The sequence below is a fragment of the Channa argus genome, chromosome 2 (genome assembly GCF_033026475.1).
Source record: "Channa argus isolate prfri chromosome 2, Channa argus male v1.0, whole genome shotgun sequence".
NCBI lineage: Eukaryota > Metazoa > Chordata > Actinopteri > Anabantiformes > Channidae > Channa > Channa argus.
The window spans coordinates 24,507,625-24,528,505 of NC_090198.1; the positions used below are offsets into that span (position 1 = coordinate 24,507,625).

At 37.8% G+C, this 20,881-nt stretch overlaps 1 protein-coding gene across 7 annotated transcripts in view; it reads left to right on the forward strand.

Moving 5' to 3' along the window:
* Positions 1–20,881, forward strand: part of furina (furin (paired basic amino acid cleaving enzyme) a) — an 81,733-nt gene that overhangs the window by 25,673 nt on the left and 35,179 nt on the right. For all 7 annotated transcript variants that reach the window (XM_067486639.1, XM_067486676.1, XM_067486665.1 and 4 more), the window contains exon 3: positions 14,970–15,068. In XM_067486639.1, the coding sequence (XP_067342740.1) occupies positions 14,970–15,068 (99 nt within the window). The remainder of the gene's footprint in view (positions 1–14,969; positions 15,069–20,881) is intronic.

The window sequence follows — 20,881 nt, forward strand, 5'->3', positions numbered from 1 at the left end:
GTTTAAATTTGATATCATTTGACTGCTGTGACAGTCACTTTTTTTATTATTTTTTTATTTTTTGTATTTATTATTATTTTTAAGATGCACGGGCCCACTGTGCTGTAAACAGTGTTTCCCACAGCCTAAGTTTTCTATCATGTTGTGCCTTTTTTGCAAGCAGAGTTTCTCCCATGAGGACGATCTCTGGCTTTTGTGTAAAATGAAACTTTTCAGAAACTTAATCATAATTTGCTGTTGTCGGTTTCTGTTTTACTGAGAATGTAAACCTGTAGGTGTAGCAAATACTTTGAGTCAGTTTTTTAAAATAGATTCAGCTTTATTGCTATGTGTAGTGTATTATCTGATTGGCGTAAATAAAACTGGTGGTAATAGATAATATCCAGAATGAGTAATAATGCATCCTTTTTTATTTAGTTCATCTGTGCAGATCCCAGTAACATGAAATACAGAATTTACATGGGTATTGATGACAGGCAGAGATAAAACACTGCTTTTTTTCCACCTTCTGCTTTGTCACTAAGTGAAACACCAGAGTGGTTTAGCCTGTTAAGGGTTTTAGTAGATCAATCTTCTGATAGGTTCTTTTTTAAGATTGTTTACATACATAAGATCATTTAAGCTGTGTTTTGCAAAGCTTTTGTAAAGTCTTGTAATTACACCTCAAATCTTAATAGACTAACCCGAAGCTAACACAAGCTTGAAGGAGATATAAATCTGACACATCGAGCTCACAACAAAATGATGTTAAGAAGGCAGCATAAGTGAAAACAGCTGTGAGAGTGGAGGCACTTTAAATCTTCCCACTGAAACTTATAACATAGTATTTAATTTATAGTCCAGTCTCAGATTTCTCCTGCTCCTATCACAACCACATGTATTTTACACTCCAGATCTTATTGTGCTATAATTATAATACCTATATTAACTGTGTTACTTGTCTTTGTGATGTACAATTATGATGGTTTCACCTGGAACTTCAGGTTTGCCTCGTCTTACTGCTGAAGGACATCCACGTTTAAACCCTTTTATTCAGTGGCATTAAAAACATTGAGCAGCCAGCAGCTGAATATTTAATCTTATTTGAGTTGTATTTCTCCATCTGATCTTGTACTGATGGTGTGGCAATCAAATCTTCCTCCAGGAAAAGTAAAGTCTCCCGAGGCTGGATTTGATAACGCTGTAAGGTCACTACCCATACCCAGCCATTGTGTTACGTGCCGCTCCATTGTTTTCACTCTCACCTGCTGTGAATGAGATTGAAGAGAAGGGTTGAGGATGGAGAGTGGCTTGGTGTCTGTGTACTCAGATGGCGTGGACCCAACCAGCAATACAGTGCTGTCTGCGATGCTGTTTGATGACCATCATTGTCGGTGTCCCATTCAGACCTATGGCAAAGCACATCATCATTGTTTTTCTGTGAGCTTTTTTATCCTTCATGGTTTGTAATATCTAACCATCAGAATATGGTTGCTAAGGACATTTCATTGCTAGCTGGGGATAGTAATGACTGGGAAGATGCACTGTGACAACATGCTGTAGAAAACAGTCCAAACAGCTGAGAAAATGAACTGCTGTACCTTTTAATTGATCAACGCCAATACACAGCTTCTGTCAAGTTAGAAGAATCTATTATCTGTGCTCAGTTTCATGAGGAAAAACATGTGCTTCTAAAGGTTGGTTGACTGAAATGGGCAACAAAAAGCCACGAATTCCTGCAAAGTCCTCAGTTCAGGCGCTTAAAGATTGTGAAAGGGCCTGTTGTCTGACACTGATGCTAGTCAATTGAATGAGATGGATACTAATCGCTTTTGGTAATTCATCTTGCACCCACAGCTCTCTCCACTCGTGTTGTTTCTTTTAAACGGCATTAACGTAGGGCTTGATTGTGATTTTCTGTGTCAGGATCACATATAAAATGCAAGGCAATACACTGCTTAATGTCCATACAGTCTCCACTCTGTGGAACAAGTGTCTGATTGATATTATTTTTGTGCTGGGCCCAGCACAACTTTATTTGACAGAGAGCGGAAATAAAGGCAGCCATGTCATACGAGTTTAATGTTCCTTGACAAGGCAGTGACTTGTCATTCTCGTAATGTAGATGACACTTGAGTTGTTTTCCTTGGCGCTGCTGTCTACTATGAATAATTCTGTGTTGTAACTGCGCTCAACATATCATCCCCCGATTGCTAAATTATGTGGTTGGAAGAGCTCATTTGTTCATACTGCCTAGGGAAATGGAAATTATGAATAATTTTGTTGATCGGCATTTACGCACATAAATGAACACATCAATTTCGGATCAAAAGGAGTAAGTGTGTTACAGCGTGCATGGGTGGATGTGGCTGGACTCGGTTTGTGTGTCACTTGTACCTTGATTTGATTTCATATTATTAGTAAATGATTGATTGGGTTAAAAAAGTGATACTACTCATTGGAAACCTAATGCAATTTCTCAGAAAATGTCGTCGTGCTCAAAATATACTAGGGCTCTGGAAGTAAAGCAGGCGTGCACCAATCCCAGGATTTTTGGCTTTGTCTCTCACATGTTGAAGTATCATTGAGCAAGACACTGAACCCCAGCTTAGGGCAGAAGAGCGGCATACAAATGCAGACCATATATGAACTGAACCACTGGAAGCTTTTGTATGAATATTGTAAACTTGCTACAAACTTATAATCTGTGTGCCTGTTGCAATATATGTACTGTATGTAGCTTTTAATGCCAGCTCTTTTTTTTCCTTTGTTCTCTATGTTTACCTTGGTTATTATTCACACAGTGCCTTATTGTTTTTATTTCACCTTATTGTTCTTCTTCTTTACCTGTCACTGGGCTTCTGTAATGCACGAATTTCCCCCTCGAGGATCAATAAAGTGTTATCTTATCTTTACTGAGCTTTGTTGTAAATAAGAGTTCCACACTGATTAACGTTTGCTCATTATTCTCAGGGCCTTGATTTGAGCTGCAAGGACAAATTGCACCTTATGTTTTATTAACTAATCTGTTTCACTAATACATCCATATTGCACATAGTAACTTAAAGGGACCCTGTGGAGTTTCCTTGTAAGCAAACAATTCTGGTATTCATTCCCCTGCAAAAAATATGTTTTGTATGTCCTTGAGGTCTTTTAAACACACTGAGAACAAATTCTTTCTAATAAAACATTTATATTTTTCTAAAATAGTTCACAGCTTTGCCAGCAGTTTTCTTCTTCCCTGTCTTTGCTGGCACACATCTGCATCTGTCGCATTGTTACCACCTATTGATCCTTGGGATAGCGTGAAATGGTTTGAAACACAAGCACTGACATGTAGAAATATTGTTCAAGAGTGCTACTAAATGGTGCAAGAACACCTACACTTTTCCTTCACTAAACTTAAAGGTCTAATGTCAGGTTTTCTTTCCTGTCTCCACTGAGCTGACTCTTGTGGCTGACACTTCTGTAGTATAGTATAAATCTGTCAACAACCTGTTTTCATAGTCAGTTTATCTTGTTATATTCAACTATAATTGCTGACCTTCCTTTTTAAATGTGAAAGTGCTTAAAAAGATTCTACAAATTCCATATTAGATTCAGACTGCCATTACATGCTACATAAGGCCTGGGTGTAACATGCTTTGCCTGTAAGAAATTATAAAGATGACTGAGATATTCTGGGAAATGATTCTTTACTTACAGCACAGGATGTCCTTTGGTTTCTTATAACAGATAAATATTGAATGTGCTCTTACAAATGGTCCATGACCGTTTCCTGCTACTGTTCAGAGTTGTATTGCAATTTATTGTAATCTTTGATGCCAGTACAGAGTTTAAAAAAAAAAAATCTGATCTGGAAAATGGGTGTTGTCTTTTTGATAGCTGCATTGTGTGGAAAATCGTCATTAGGCTTAGTCAGTTATTAGGAAGTAGAACTGCAGAAAAATTGAGAAATTTCAAAACCATTTTTTTTTTTTGTTGTTGTTGTTGTAGAGGATATTTGCACATTTATGTGTCAGACCACAAGATCAATTCTGGGCAAAAACCATTTCTCGCCTATTGCTGCATGTTTATCTGTGAAATTGATGTTCAAACTGATTTGGGCTGTGTGTGTGGGGTGGCCCATAAGGCACCAGGTACCCATTATTGGATGAAATTCACCATTCGGTCTAGGGAGGTAGCAGCAAGAGGAGTTTGTCCAAATTAGGAGCTTTGCGATAACATTATGGAAGCAGAAAACCTCGAGAAAGATAATGGTAGCACAGATAAGTAATGACTGATGAGAACAGCTATGCAGCCATGCTCAACAATTTTTCCATAATTACAAAGTCAATGTGTGCAATGCATACATCAGGCTGCATTTGTTTTTCTGGTTGATGTCACCTTTTATCAAAGTCTTGTGGCAGTATAAAAGAAAACAGACCTAAAGATGTTTTGCAGTCACACATAGAATCTATCAGAAAACACCAGTTTCGTTGCTTATAAAACCAGAAACCAACTATTTTACCACCATCTTCTGCCCTCTTAGCCTTCTTACAAGACACCACATTGTCAAAACTGGGCCTTGACTGATCTCTATGGAAACATTAATAAACAGAAGGGCTTCTGCTCTTCTGTCTTTGTGGTTGATCTTGTTTTGTATTACGTCTTTCTTTCACCCCGCTTCACCTACAGTGCAGAGAGGAGAGTACAACTAATGGCACTGAAGTTTTGGTCTAAAGAGGGTCACACATTTGTAATGTGTGTAGCCTTAGGTGTTGGCAGCAATAGAACAAGGTTGTGGTTCAATTTCATTTGTGTGTTTGTGTGAGTGTGTGAGTGAGAGATACTCGGAATAACCAAGCCAAAAATAATGTGAACAAGTCTGAAATTCTGTTCAGTGAAAGTGACAGATATATACACCAAATGTATGTTTTCTGTAAGGTTGTCATTACTATATGTGCTTTTCATTTAAAGGAGTCCTTCACCTAGCAGCAGAAACATGTGCTCTTGACATTTTTCTCAGAGTCCCTTCTGCTGTCCACCTTAGGGAGATCCTGATGACAGTACATTAAATTGAAGTGCAGAGGGGTTGGATACCTGTGGTGGGTGCAGAGACAAAAGTGGCCAGTCCTCTGTGGAGGGAGAAGACAGTGATGAAAATTCTTTAGATGGAGAGTTGTTAGAAAATTGCAAAAGTGCAGCTTACTCAAATGGCCTCCTTGGTCCTTCACTGGGGAGTGAAGAACGTCTTTGGTTATTTCTGTCCAGCAGCATGGCAGAGTTAAATCAGATTAGTTTGTGTCCCACTGACAAGCACCTTTTTTTTTGAATAATTTCTTTTTTTGTGTGTGTTTGTATGTGAAGGGGAAAAACAACAGGTTATTAGTGAGTCACATATTGGTACAAGGAAAAACTACAACTACAATTGCAACTACAAACTGCAATTTCCTCGTTTCCTCTATAAATTGGTCATGAAATGTGATCTAATTGTCATCAAAGGTAAAATATCAATAAACACAACAGTTCTAAGCTGGAAAACACAGTCAAGTTTGTTCATGCCTTTATTGAACACACCCAATAAACATACAAAGGGATAGTAGGAAAATAATTGCAACACCAGGCTACTGATGTCACTAAACGTCAACTGTTAGTCAGGTGTTGGCAAACCTGGAGACCAATTAATGAAATTAGAACTGATAAGCACCTTGACTTAAAAAACACTGTCTGTTTGCTACTTACAAGCACCATCAGCTGATGGAGCCATTCCCGTAAAAAAGATCTTTAAAGACCAACAATGAAGAGCTGTTGATTTGCTTGTAGCTTGAAATTATTACAGACTTATCTTAAAGACTTTGTATATTCATCGGTCCACAGTTAGACATACTACCTATAAATTGAGACATTGTCCATAGACTGTCTCAATTTCTTGTGTTAGTAGACATAGTTGCATGTCCGTTATGTTAGACTTGCCCATGTTATAGCCAAAGTCCTCCTGCCAGTTTTAACACACTGTTAACTTTATAGAAAATTGTACCGATTCAGCTGCCAAATGTATTGTCAAGGGCATTACACCTGTGCACACCTCCTTAGCTTCAGAATCTCCTCCATGATAATTGAAACCTCTAAAGCGTTCAGTTTTTAAAATACAGAAATGAAATCAGGTGACAAGACAAAAAAATTTAGCCTAATCATTTAATTCAGTGCCATATTATATATCTCTGCTCATGTTTTTCAAAGCTGTATTACTCTCACTGCTCATGCTTATTCATCGATGCACATTAATTCTGCCTAACCTAGAATTTTATGCAGCATGCTTTTATGTCTTATACAGTGGTGCTTATTCCAGCACTCCTGGCAGGAGGGCCTTGGGGCTGAGAAACAAACTACCACTGCTGAAATGTCTATGAGTCTATGGTAAATCTTAAGTATTTCCCATCACTGTATAATTTTTCTGTTGTATATTTGTCCTACGTGCAGTGAAAATAACTTTAACACAAACCCAATTCAAATTGATCACAAATGTATGCGGATGTCCTCTACTTTCCAGGAGTTATTTTCATGTAAGCATTATCATCATTAACTTTAAAAAAGTGTTTTCTCTACAGTTAATAAGATAATAAAATGTGTACATTTGTTGCCTTTTATGTTTCCACGTTCCCAGTGCGTGCTAAGGTAGTTTATGTAATCTAATCGCTAAATGCTAACAGGCAAAATATTGGTCAGTTCCCTCTATAATGGCCATAATTTGCCATCATTTAACCAAAGATCTACACACATGCACTAGACTGTTGATTAAGCCCTCTGTAAAACTGATGGCTACTTTAAGAACAATTACTGCCTAAGCATTTTAAAATGAAGACACTTTTACCCATTTGTGCATAATATCTGGATGATGTGTTTTTAATTGATTTTGGTCAGCAACAAAGGTAATGCACATAGGAACACGCTAATTCAGTTTGCAGAATGACTGACGCTAACTATGAGCAGAGGCAATTTATTGTTGGTTTTATTGTCTATCTAAAGACAAATGCTCCCTTCAACTTAGTGTCAGCATGTCATTATGTTTTCTATTAGAACTGTGAAATATTTCTATGAATGCATACTCCAATGATATTATTATAAACACAAGTGTGCCTGTATTAAGCCAAAGTTTGCTACCAGAAAGCAGAATAATGCTAAAAGTGGTGATGTCAAAAACGCATCTGTTATCTATAGACATATGTAGCAAAAACGCAAAGTAAAATGAATATTTAAAAAAAGTTGTTTTTGTGGCTGTGGTTGTTTTTTCCTGTAATACTTTTGATAGATTCTATGCTCAGATTAGATGAAGGATTTCCTCATGGTGTTGAAAGCAATCATACAGGCTCTACTACCTCTGATAGAACTGGTTGCTTGTTGATTAAAAAAGGCTTTCCCCCTGTCCCTGTCCCCCTCCAGCTACCTCCATCTCCGTTTAGTTGCCTCTTTTTCAGGCCAGCAGTGCAGTGGATCCAGTCGAATTCCTCCGCTAATGAGGATGAGCTCATCAAGGCATGAGAGTTGATGACGTGTTTAGAAAGATTTTATCTGTTAATATGACCTTAATGGGGTGACCTTTGATTTCCAGCATACTGATCATGACAAGCTGTTTGTTTCTGCCTCTAACAGATTTACTAGACAAGCATGATTAGAGCTTTAACATGTTCAGTGTCGCTGATCTCGCAGCTCACTGTTGGCGTAGTGCCTCTCGATTTTACTCTTTTAATGATGGATTGTCCTTGAAACTGTAGAAAACTAGGAATCCAGTTCCTATTTAAACACAATTGCACAAGCATCTCTTGTTCTAAGATTTGTAAATTTGTGGGACTGTGGAAAGAATTAATACAGTTATTGAATAAGGACGGTTATTGCTCTGTTCTTAGTTTTTATTCCACAAAAAGAAGTTTAAAGAATTTGCAAAAATATGGTAAAAATGCCTATAAATTTGCAGAATTAATATTGCATGAAACATTAAAATTATTTAATGTCAGATTCATTTCCACACACGGACAGTGAAAAACTTACTTAATTTTATTCATTTTAAATTTAAATTATGAAAAGAACATTTGTTCATTGACACAGAACGTGTTTATTATCATACAGCAGTTACAGTATATACATAAGTGTCCAGTTTCTGCATTTGGAATTTTACTTTATTTGTAACTTGGCAACTCTGAACTCTCTCTCAAAGAATAAACGAGTTAAGTTATCAGTCAATTTCTGAACAGGTTATGCCTGAAGGTTTTACCAGTGAAGGATACTGTGTTGGATTAGTGCTGTGGTTGTGCAGAGGCACTGCAATGACCTGGTGAGTACTTTCAAAAAAATTAATTATGCAGTTTGAAAAATTAATGAAAATAAAAAGTTACAGGGGGAGCAGTGAACAATGCTACAGTGCCTCTACTGCAGTCAGACTTAAATAAATAAAATAATATACAGAAAACAGTTGGCTGCAGCATAAACATGGATGTACTGAAATTATGACTGGATTATTAAAATAATCCACAAAATCAAGTGCTGCGGATGAATCATATCTTGCATTTGGCAAGTTACTAGTGAACACTGTTGTTTGTTGGACATGAAAACCTTCAGCAGCTGAATTCGAGGAAAATACATTGATGCACAACTCTGCCCTTTTCAGGAAATTTGACAAAAATTAAGACCAGCAGGCTCATTTTGAAAAGCCTTATCAGTGATTACAAAAAAAGTTTTTAAGAACTTTTCGTTTGTATAATCCAAACTGAGCTACTAAGTGCTACCCAGACATAGCTAAACTGACTCAGACAATAACATACAAGACTTTTACCTTGGTGTTGACTTAACTCATTTTATTTTCAAATCCAGAAAGCTTCGGCTTATCTCAATTGCCTCGACTAAAAGAGCTCATCTCAGCTCCAAGAGGTTGATTTAAAAAAAAAAAACCTCTTCAGCTGAGGTCAGAGCAACTCAGTCAGGAACCATTTCACTTCACTGCAGCACCTGCTTGTTGTAACTCAGGTGGACTAATTCTTTGAGATGGCATCTGGCTCCACTCAGAGGTGGAAGGTCACACAGTCAGTCAGTTCTCAGCTGAGAGTATTCAATAATAGGAGATGCCGTCTATTTTCTTTTCTCTTGGCATATCAATACATTATTCTTACTTTGTCAAACATGGATATGGAGTGATTGTGTGTCATTTTTTTCAAGTGTATTGAATTCTGTCATTGATTATGGTACTCTGTACCACTGACCTTTGGGAATTTGATCTAATGCCCACCCTCCTGAGTATGTTTGCTGTCCTATGCTTATCTGACTTTAACCTCACAGCACCTAAAGACCTTGCTGTGTAGAGTTTCAAAGGACAGCTTTCATCCACTCGTATACCAACAACCCTGCTGCATCTCTGCTGTGGCATTGTAAACTTTTTTTCATGCTTATACACTCCATAAATTTGAAGTGTGGCTGTGGCCCTCATTCACTAATGTAGAGATGAAAGGAGGAATGAGCATATATTACATCGAGCTTCCTTGTTTGTTTTTCTTGTTTATGTTCATTAGTGATTAGAAATGAGCATCTCTTGTCTTGTGTTTTGATATTACATTGTGATCTTGGCGGTTTGCTATAAAAACATTAGCAGCATAATCTTTATTTAGTATTTAGCTTGGTCTTGGTACAGCATTGACATTTACTGTGTACGTACCACAAGTTAATAAGTACTAAAAATGTCATGGGGTCTGCCAGCATTGCATCACAAAGCTGTGCCACTGTCACCTGCAAGTAAACACTATTCTTTTCTGACACTATGGAGGCATTCATTCACCAGTAATTAACAAATAACACAATCTGTTTTATCAGATGTGAGTAATGTCAGTACTATTGCAAAGATCTGTCACGATCTGTTATGTAAGATGGTGTGTGTTCACACCAAGAACATGCAGGCGATATCCCAAATATTGCCTGCTTGTTGAAACTGATTCCCCCATAGTGCTTATCTAAATACGTGTCCTGCATTATCATTTCTGGTGTTTCTGTATTTCAAATGAGTGGTTGCATTTATTTCCCTTGATAGTTTCTGGATTCTGGTATCGCTTCTTAAGCAGTGCTGAAGTTTAGGTTGAGGAGCTTGTTCACAAAGTGGAAGGAGGCTGTAAACAAAAGCAGAGCAAATGACAATGGCTGCACCATTGTCATAGGCTCTGCTTAAATTACAAATTATTAGGTTCTTGTAATTGAACAGGCTTTCTTCTTTAATGTTTAAAGCTTCCAAACAGTTGAGGCACATTTGGAAAAAATTAAAGTTATAAATGATTAACTTGCTATTCATGAAAAAGTGGGGAAAAAATAGAAGCCAAGAAGACCTGGCAATGATGGGTAAAGGGGCAGAGGGAGAAGTAAAAGTGAAAAGCTTTCGCTTTAACAGGATGCCTGCATTCTTGAATAGATGGGGCAGTTTTTTCACAGTGAAACATTGTTGCAGACGTTGTGGCTGGGTAACAGGTAGCAAAAGTGAGGGAGCTGATTAACACAAACAGCAGAGCACATAGCACAAGTTGGTCAGATATGTCAGATAAGTGTTAAATAAAATGTATAATTGTCTAATGAAGCAACAAGCATATAAAAATGCATTTTAAAATTTTTAAAATTATTTTATTTGGAAAAGATGTAGTAAACCCATGATACTTAATCTTCATAAGAGCATGTCATTTCAAAAAAACTGAACTGACTGAGCCGAGTGATTTAGATTGATGCCACAGAACAGAACTGAGGCTGAACCTGATTCAGTTTAATAACCACATCCCCCTTCTTATTACTCATACAATAATAATATTCTTTGGGCATTGGTCACATCGTTTTTCTGCTCAAATGTCCTAAATCTACAATCCTATTTAATCCACTTCTCAATGTCAACACCATTAATGAACTAATCTAACTCCTTCACAATTGAGGTAAACTCTGCACGATGCCAAGAACCATAATGTTTAACTTAGTGTAAACACAGTAAAGAAATAGTGCTGATAATGTTGATTAAATAAGGTAGGTCGAGTTCACCTTATAAGGCTTTATAACCTTAAGCGTTTACAGATGTTTTCTGTACACAAGTCACCACTTCATCTACATCTGTGTATCTTATGTTCTGATAAAGTAATACATACATATGCTCCTGCCAAATAAAACCGAAGGTTCATGAGTAAGGAGAAATGGAAGACCACTGTAGGACAAATGACGAAGGAGAGAACATGTAATGACTAAGTGTAGCTGGGCAGAAACGAAAGACCAGCTGTGCAAACCCATTTCAGGTGTGTGGGGGCAGCTCAGTCTATTCCGCCCTCCCCTGCTTCAAAAGAAACTGCTGGTCATGTCCAGCTGCCACTGTGGCGGTCTGTGCCTCTGGTCCTACCCATTCGCCACACTGAGTAATTGGACTCTACCCTCATTATACAAACAAGTTGCTGAACTATTTTAGGAGGCAATTTGGCTTGTTTCTTTGTAAGTCTAATTTTCCCAATTTATCTCAACTTGCTGATGCACAAACGAAATATGGTAATGCCCTACATCCTGATGCCCCCTAAATCAAATGCAGTTAAATGTCAAAACAGAAAGGAAAATATGTCATGATTTATGTGTCTGTAGTTTAAGTGCAATAATGGCCTTTTCCTCCAGTGGAATTTTCGAAATCCACAGGCTTTGTTCTTGACATTCACGGCCCCATATGGAAAGTGGTTTCATATCATTTTATTGCAGCCCTCAAACCTCTTTCCCAATTTGTCTCCAGACATTGTTTGGCTCTTTGTTAAATGTAATTGTGTCAACAGTCACTGGAGATGAGACACCAGACCTTTTGATAAGTGCTTTCCCACAAGGTAAATTTGGCAGGCGAAGAGGGAGCAAACATGCAAACAAACCAGCAGACAGCATTTTCCACTGCCTGTTACTGTGCATTTTAATGAGGTTGATGGATTAATGCCTCACTTTAGTAATAGGCCACTCAGAGAGCAGCAGTTAAGCCTGTTCTGCTCGATCATTGCCCAGCTTATCACATCTGTAATCGTCACTGATCTGTCCCTTTCCACATCATTTTTTTGCATTTAAATGGCTTGTTTCCAGTGGACAGCCCTGAAACTCTACAGAAACACATTGGTCCTGAGATTAAATGGGTGAAAACATAAGCTTGTAGGTGTTGTTTCTGTTCGCCACTTGATGATTGAGCTGCAGGGCAGACATTTAGCAGGGCTAGAATGGGCTCCACACTGCTGGGTGAGGCTGTGTGCGCATATATTTGAAACAGTTGACTAGATTTTAATGTGACGTGAACTTTTGGCCCTGTATGTCTGTGTGTGCATTTACATATGAAGAGGTATTCTCTTGTTTGGTTGGTCTCAGAACAGGTCTGTCCAGTCTGAGGTTGGCCCATTGTGACTTCTGTAGGGTGATGATGAGCAAGATGTCAGATCTATTACAGAATTTCACAATATTTTATGAAAGACATGTAGATATAATTCGACCTTTATCATTCAGGAAATTTGAATAACTTACATTTCATACCAGATAGTGATTTCTACATAATCCAGTATTGCCTTACTCTGTGTTATGACACTATAAGTCGAAGAATGGAATTCGTAGTAGCAGAGACCTTTTTTTTTCCTGCTGAAATTAAAAAGAAACATACACAATGACTAAAAGAGAGGCTGTTTATTTTACTGCTGTTTGACCAATTGAGATCTGTGTAACATTTGGATATTTCCAAATAGTTTATGGGACACTCCACCAGGTTTCTGTCTGCTTTCTTGGGAAAGCTAATTTCTTAACTGTCACGTAAACAGGACAGTTGGTGTCTGAAATCAGGGTAGGGGATTAGGGAAACCTGATTTCCCCAGGTAGGTTTCTTTCTTAGAACAGCGATTTCTTTGCCATGTATAGGCGTAACCAGGTTTTTTAATCGGCTTTCACCAGTAGTTGTTTGTGCTTCAAACTGTGATGAGTTATCTTTGAATACATGGTTGTAATTTGTAAATCCACTATCAGTTCTTTCTTTTTTCAAGTACATGTTTTCATTGGTGTTGGTTTTATATTGTGTGGCTTAATGGACACTGCCATTCCTCCACCCATGTCTTTGATCAGTGTCCCACCTCCCTAGCTCTTATCTGGACTAACAGAATGGGTCCACTACCTGCTCTTATATTCTTTTCTTTAGAAAAAGGATCATTGACTCAACTAATGCTTTTGGTGTCATTGCTTCATCCCCTTTGTTATCCTGCGTCTCTTAGGACATGCATGTTTCACACATACTCAAACACTGTGGTCCCACCTCTCGGTTGAATATCACAGCAAAGTGCGCCTTCTCTCTTGGTTGTTGCCTCCCCATTGTCCACTGTCTTTGTGTGCAGGGGCCTTTTGTGTCGGCCGGGTTGAAATCAGCCTCTTTATGGTGATTAAATGGGAGCAGAGGAGGTTGGATGACTGATCCTGAGTGGACAAATGTTGCTGGACACTACAGCAATTTAGCTCTATACCATCCTATACTGGGACACAAAGCATCTCACTGTCTGATGACAAAAATGCATAGATTCTTTTCTTTCTTTTTTTTTAACACCACGTCTTCATATCCTCATAATTATATTCAACCGTGCACATCTGAAGTCTTTGTGCAGTGGCAATTTTGTTGATGACTCTTAGTCTAACTGCATTTCCCAATTTTCTCTTTAGTGAAATCATTAATTAACAATTCAGAGCATATGGAGCTGTTAACACCTCCTGAGTACCTTCATATGTGTTTGATTGGTTGGCTACTTAAATCAGTTTGTAACCTTCCTCCAGACTTTTTCCAATGCACACGTGAATTAATTTCTCACTATGCATGTTTCGGTTGGTTAATGAATCTGTGCCATGCCAATTAATTTACATTTACTGTGATGGTAAACTAGGAGAAAAAAGAGCTGATTTTTACAATGCAGAGCGTATTTCCAGCATCTGCTTTATATTTGCAATTGCTGAAAAATACAAATTAATAATCGATTATCACAATGGATTCTTTGTCTATCAGTTAATTTGTTAATAGTTTTATCACTCGCATATATGCCTACCACCAAGTCTTCATTCTTCATCTGCTCCATTTTGAGTGTTTTTCATTTGGTTGGACAACATATGCTCTTAACTAAAGTGTGTTTCTGCTTAATAATAATGATCTTGATTACAAGGTGGTAAGTGAACTGAGCACATTATTGGTCTGTACCATACCCTACAGGGGTATGTTGTCTATGCGGTGGCACCAGGGCTTGGAGTGGGTTATTTGGAGTGAGTGCAAAAAATGGAAATGGGTTTCTTTAACTGTGGCTAATGCAGCCCATTAACTTCACCAGGCACAGAGAGATTGTTCACAGAAAAATGATTTCCAATGGCAAAGATGAGTACAGATTTGTTCAACTCCTATCACTGAAGCAGAAAGCAGTGCAAATATAAAAGGTTACACATGGAGCTTTATTGTCAAAGAAAAGCTTCTGTATATTTTTTGATGCTGTTTTCGCTCGGTGGATGCTGCTGCAGAAGCTGTGGTTAATACTTCTTTCATCAGAATAAAATAAATGAAAAAATAATGGATTTACTTTGTGTATTTGTTTCAATCAAGATGATACCATCAATGCAAGCTCAGTCTACTGTGTAACTAGTATGAAGGTCAGATGTTTAAGCACAGCACATACTTCTGTCAGACAGCTTGAATTTGATGGGTCTGAGGATTTTAAAAGAATATATATATTTTTTTTAATTGTATTTTAATTCACAAACATATACATTTTTTTTTTAGCTTTCATCAGTTTTAAGTTTTAGATATACTGTTCTCTATTTAATCATTCTTTACTTTTGACCTGGGGTTAAGAAAAGTACAGCTATTGTGACCAGAGTATTTTCACACTGCATTAAAGCTATTATCGCATGCAGAGAGAGAGGGAGAGAGAGAGAGGGAGAGCGTTAAAAGCATCATGTAATAACTGATTTGATTTTTGTCTTTTCAGGTATTTGGTGATTATTATCACTTCTGGCATCGTACTGTGGTGAAAAGATCACTGTCCGATCACAGGGGGACACAAGTCCTTCTACAAAAGGATCCCAAGGTAAGAAGAGGCACTAATGAGTGTGTGTTCATGATTTTGGATATATGTGTGTGTGTGTGTGTGTGTGTGTGTGTGTGTGTGTGTGTGTGTGAACACGAAACCAAAAGCAGTAATTACCAAACCTTTTGAGATCCTGTGACTCTTATTGGAGCTTTTATATATGGTATAGATGAATTACTTATACATGGTTAGTGGAGAAAGTAGTTGGCGTTACAGTCAAATTAATATGCAAGTAACATACAATAATTTGACAAACATCTGTGTTGCAGAGAATGTAGTACTTGCAGATTACAGAACTTTAAAAATTGGTTTTCTATCAGACTTGTAAATATTATAAAACCATCAGTTTCTTACTGTGATGCTTTGGTCTACGTATGATTTTTAAAGTCAATATGTTTGAGGTTATCAAACCTTATCATTAAAAAAAACTGTGGTTGACATGTATAATATATAAATTGGTGAATAAACAATAGAGATCAACTATTAATCATTTTTAAATCTGTTACAATTTAACAGAATGCAATTTTCAAATTGCAAGAGCTGCGATTATCCTTTTTTTTTTCTTTTGCAACACTACAATAGTAAGAGAAACATTCCTGCAGACTTTAAATGTAGAGCTCTGCCCACCACCAAGTGAGAGAGTGTGGTTGAAAACAGTTTAAGATGCAAACAAGTTTAACTGTACTGTGACAATGGTTTTGGCAACAGCAAACCATGACGTCAATGAGCAAGAGACCACACAGAGTAAAACAGCAAAGTCAAGTAATTTCTTTGGATATATTTTGGTTTTAAACGAGAGGCCACTCTTCAGGAACAGCTGTCATGAAGTGACCACATAAGGTAACACCACTCCAGTACTTAAAAAAAAAAAAAAAAAAAACATGACAAGTGATGATTAAAAACAACACGTCTGCTAATTCAACCTCCAATCTTTACTGGGGTCAGCTGAGCTAGGTATCAGCTGATGGTATTTTAATCCATCTTTATTTAAAGTGATGCTCTTACACACTTCAGCCACTGATCTCTGACTTAATTTAATGTAGTTAATGTTACTGATAGAGAGCTGGAACCTTGGCAACATGTTTGCATGTTGTTATTGATTGTAATTTCCAGTGTATTATTCAGCAACTAACATTGTGTGCGTAAGACGGGGCATTGGGGAGTGGAGAGATGGAGAAGGAGAGATAGAACTTGAGATAGTTGGTAGGAAGGCATGTAAAGAGACTGAGTTTAGAACAGGATGTTGAACTAATACATTTGTCTAGCCCAGGTTTCCACTTGTATATGCAAAGACAAGTAGTTGTAGTACTTTATGGGATATTTATGGCAGTCTATGCTTGGCTGTTCCTATAATTCATAGCTTGTTTAGGAAGAAGAGGAACATTTTTGAAAAAAAAATTCTGTGATGAAATTGCAATTGCAATAATTCTCTAAAAATGAGCACCAAGATAATCTGCCCTACACGATTACACGACACCACCAGCCTGAATTGTTTACACAAGGCAAGATGGATCCATGATTTTGGGTTGTTTACAACACATTCCTGTGGTACAATTGTCTATTGCAGCACAAATTGAGATTTAGTAGACTAGGCAATGTTTTTTCCAATGTTCTCTTGTCTTGTTTTTGGTGAGCTCAATTGTGTCCGTCATTCCCAGTTCTTAGCTGAAAGGAGCGGCAACCGGTGTGGTCTTCTGCTTCAGTAGCCCATCTGCTTCAAGGCCAATCTGTTGTACCTTCAGCGATGGTCTTCTCCATACCTCGGTTGTAATGTAATGGTATTTGAGTTACTGTTGCCTTCTGATTAGCTAGAACCAGTCTGGCCATTTTTCTCTGGCCTCTAGCATCAATAAGGCATTTTGTTCTAGAGAACTGCTCCTCACTAAATGTTCCCTGTAAACCATATAGATGGTTATGCATTAAAATAGTAGGTCAACAGTTTCTGAAATACTTAGACCAGCTCGTCTGGCACAAACGGACACGCCACATTTAAAGTAATTTGAACCACCTTTCTTCCCTCTTCTGATGTGTGCTTTGAACTTCAGTAAATGCCCTAATGCACTGAGTTGCTGCCATGTGATTGGCTGATTAGATAGATTTGTTAATGAACAGTTTAAAAGGTTTAGCTAATAGAGTGGCCGGTAAGCAAATTCGGTACAGGGTAGTATTATTGAGGTAGCCCTTGGACTGGGCCAATGAAAACTTAATCATTGTTAGAACAAAATTGTTTTTAAAGACAAAATAAATTTGTTTTTACTTCTGAAATTGAAGCAGTTTCAGTGGTTGTTTGGTGACAATAGCCCGTTGTATGTAGCAAAGCAGAGTAGAAACAAAGGAGTATATGGTAATATAACCACCACAATGCACAGAATCAAACCCTCAGCCTGATTTGTGTCTGTCTGCCTTAATGGCTGTCTTAGATGAGCTTCAAACATGCCCTTCAACTTTGTTTGTAGGTGAGCTGGTGTTTTCCTGTGGACACTCCCCAGATACACATACTCCTGTGAAATGACTTCTTCCAATTGGACTGATTGTCTTGCTGTTTTCCAAGAAGAGTTTGAGGTTAGGAAGTTATTTTGAAAACGAGACTGTGTCCTACTCTAATGGGAAGGACTTCAAACTGGCGAGTTTTAGTCTATTGTGTCAGGAGAGTTATAGCTGACTGTCCTCATTTCTACAAAAATGTGTAAATGAAGTTTCACTTTATGGCAGAACTTCAGAGAGACTGTGAGTCTCATAAATGTTGCTGAAAGAAAGACAAAGCTGTTGCTTGCTGGCACTTGCTGTCAAAGTGAAAATTATTAATTGGAACTGCTGGCTGCTTTTTATTTGTTTGTGCTCCTCCTTTGCTAACTGACAGCACTGTCAACATTAGGACTACTTTTAAATAGCTATATTAGGTCATATTTGACAACTGGAATACCCAGAGCCCAGTGTAAATGTGAAATTACTCTGGCTTTAGGCAGTAGTGATCTGTTGACTCCAATACTGATTCAGCAGATAGGCTCAGAATCCCCTGCTCTGTAAGTCATCTTTGTATTTTTTGTATTTTGATTTGTTTTTTTGTTTGTTTGTTTTGTTTTTTTACTTCCTGAACTGAGCTTATTTCTGTATTTAATTTTTTCGTGCTAATGATGGAGCCTTTTCTCACGGAATTGTGAGAAAAGGTTTCACGCCATTTCTCTCTCAAAATACTTGCACCTTGTTTTTGTCTCTGTAATCACTGGAAAGGAAATGAATGTGTAAATTCTTTCTAGTCAGTAAATTTAAACAGTAAATATAGTAAAAAGTAAAACACCCATATATCCGCTTTAGAAAAAGAGAAATATGCGTTTGATTATTACTGGCCATGCTGTGTGGGTGTACAGAACAGCTACATACCGGCAATGAAACCATTTCTGCTTGGGTTGTTTGCGCCCATGTTAGCAATGGTCCACCTCCCTCTTTGGGATTTCCCTTAACACTGCGGCTCCATTTCCTGTTATTTAGTTCCTTTTTTCCAACAGCACCTCAGAGAGGGTGGAGCATTACAGAGCAATTCCTCATGTTTATTCAGGAAGGGCCAGAACCAAGTACTATACGAAGTTTTGAAAATCATGTTATGTAAGTTTAGTTTAGTTTTATTTAGACAGAATATTTGTGTGAATGTGAGGGACCCAAGTGGAAGGGTGATAAAAGAGTATCAGCAAGAATGAAAGGAAAGGTGTTCAAGACGGTGGTGAGACCAGCGATGTTGTACGACTTACAGACAGTGGCATTGAAGAAAAAGGCTGGAGGTAGCGGAGCTTAAGATGTTGAGGTTCTCTTTGGGAGTGACGAGGATGGACGGGATCAGGAATGAGGACATCAGAGGGACGGCTCATGTTAGATGTTTTGGAGATAAAGTCAGAGAGGCCAGATTGAGGTTGTGTGGACATGTTCATAGGAGAGACTGAATATATCGTTAGAAGGATTCTGAGGTTGGAGCTGCCAGGCAGGAGGTCTAGAGAAGAGGATGCAGAGCATAGGGTTAGATGCAGGCAGATGATTTGCTGTGGTGACCCCTGATAGGGAACAGCCAAAAGGAAAAGAAGAAAGTTTGTTTATGTTTAGTAAGGGAGCCTTCAAATGCTGCAATAAGTTGCAGTGTTTACCGAGTCCTCTCAGTTTTTAATGTCTTACATACATTTTGCAACTTTTCAGCAATTATCAGTCTGTTTAAACCAATAGATTATTGCAAATTTGATCTACATTTGCATCAGCTGCACAGCTTTTATGAAAATGTTTGAAAAAGTTACTAAAAGAGGGATTTTCAATCCTAGAGAGATGTCTGTGTAGCTTTTGGTGGTTGAGATGAAGCCTGAACAAAAGGCTCAGTAAGGCTCAGTAAACTCTCTTTGAAAAGTGTCTAATTACTAACAAAGCACCTGGACCACTGCCAGATCTCAGACTGGCTAACACAGTCCCTGCTAATAGGGTCTATTGAAGATTTAAAGCTTGGGTCTATCTGCTACCTCCATGCCTTTTTACTGTTCTTTTTCTGTTAAAGCTTCGTTTGTTTCTGTATGCTGTTTTTTTTTTGCTTCATTGTTTTTGTTTAGATTGTTTAGAAGCACAAAATTAATAGGGCGAACAGAGCAGAGCAACGAGTCGCTCCAGAAACACTGAACTCACTCAACTATTATTTGTTTGACTGTGGTCGAAGGTTTTATTGCCACTTTCATTACTATGGAAGGAACAGAACCAGCTGTAATGTAAAATAAGCTTTAGCATAAACATAAATGACAGAGCTACTGATCTGTTCACTAATTGGTAGTGTGTTCTTTTATAATACTTGCACTTTATTTGAGGCCACCGTTTGGCCTCATGTGTAAATGACAGAGTACAAAGCTGTGGGTGGGGTATCTATTTGTTGGATAGATGGGACACTCCACCTAAACATGAACCAAACAGCCTCTTTGTGAACATTAGTTCTCCAATCAGTTTGTCTGGATGAATGAAATAGACAGTTTTTCCTTTTCAAGCCCATTTATAGTAAAAACTGTTTGTCAGCCTCTGTGGCTCTGTGTTCTGTCACGGACTAGTAAAGACTGTGAAAAGGCTCCCTGCATGAAAATTGCAAAATAGAAATGTTTAAGTAGAAAATCTGCTCAATATGAATTGAGTTTGGCAGTAGAAGTTATGACCTATGTGGGTTCCTGTTCCTGTTTACTCTTAATATAAAGATGTAAAGGAACATTCTTTTAGAACTGAGGACTTTGATGTCAAATTTAATTAAATATAAATAATTTTACAGAATGGGCATCGACCAGTTGTATTAACAATAATTGGCAAAGGTAGATGAGTACTGAATTTTTTCACCTAATGCTGCACACATTCACAAAACAAATGTATTAACATATCTAACACCATTGTGATTTGAGTCATTTCAGTGAATTTGTGTACAGAGAAGTAAAAGTACTGAAATAAGACACTGCTAGTATAAGCACTGCTTTCAGGGAAAGGTTTTCATCAGGGTTGACAGAATGCACATCCTTGTTGTGTGAACATGCTAGTTTGTCGCTTCATTTCCTTAAGACTACAGCTCCAGCCTCTTTTTTAAATTTTTTTCCCCTAATGTATTAATTGGTGGAAAACCACGCCTTTACTGTGTTTTGATGGACATTTCCAAGAACTGTATGTGGCACTAAGACGACCGGCTGTAGAAATGAGCTGGAAATAACTGGTGCCTTTGTGGTGTCAGCAGCTGAAAGGAGCAGAAAATGTAGCTTCTGTACCGACACTAATCTGCATGTTTGCAGATTAGAGCTTTGATTGAGAGCTATGATTGAGCA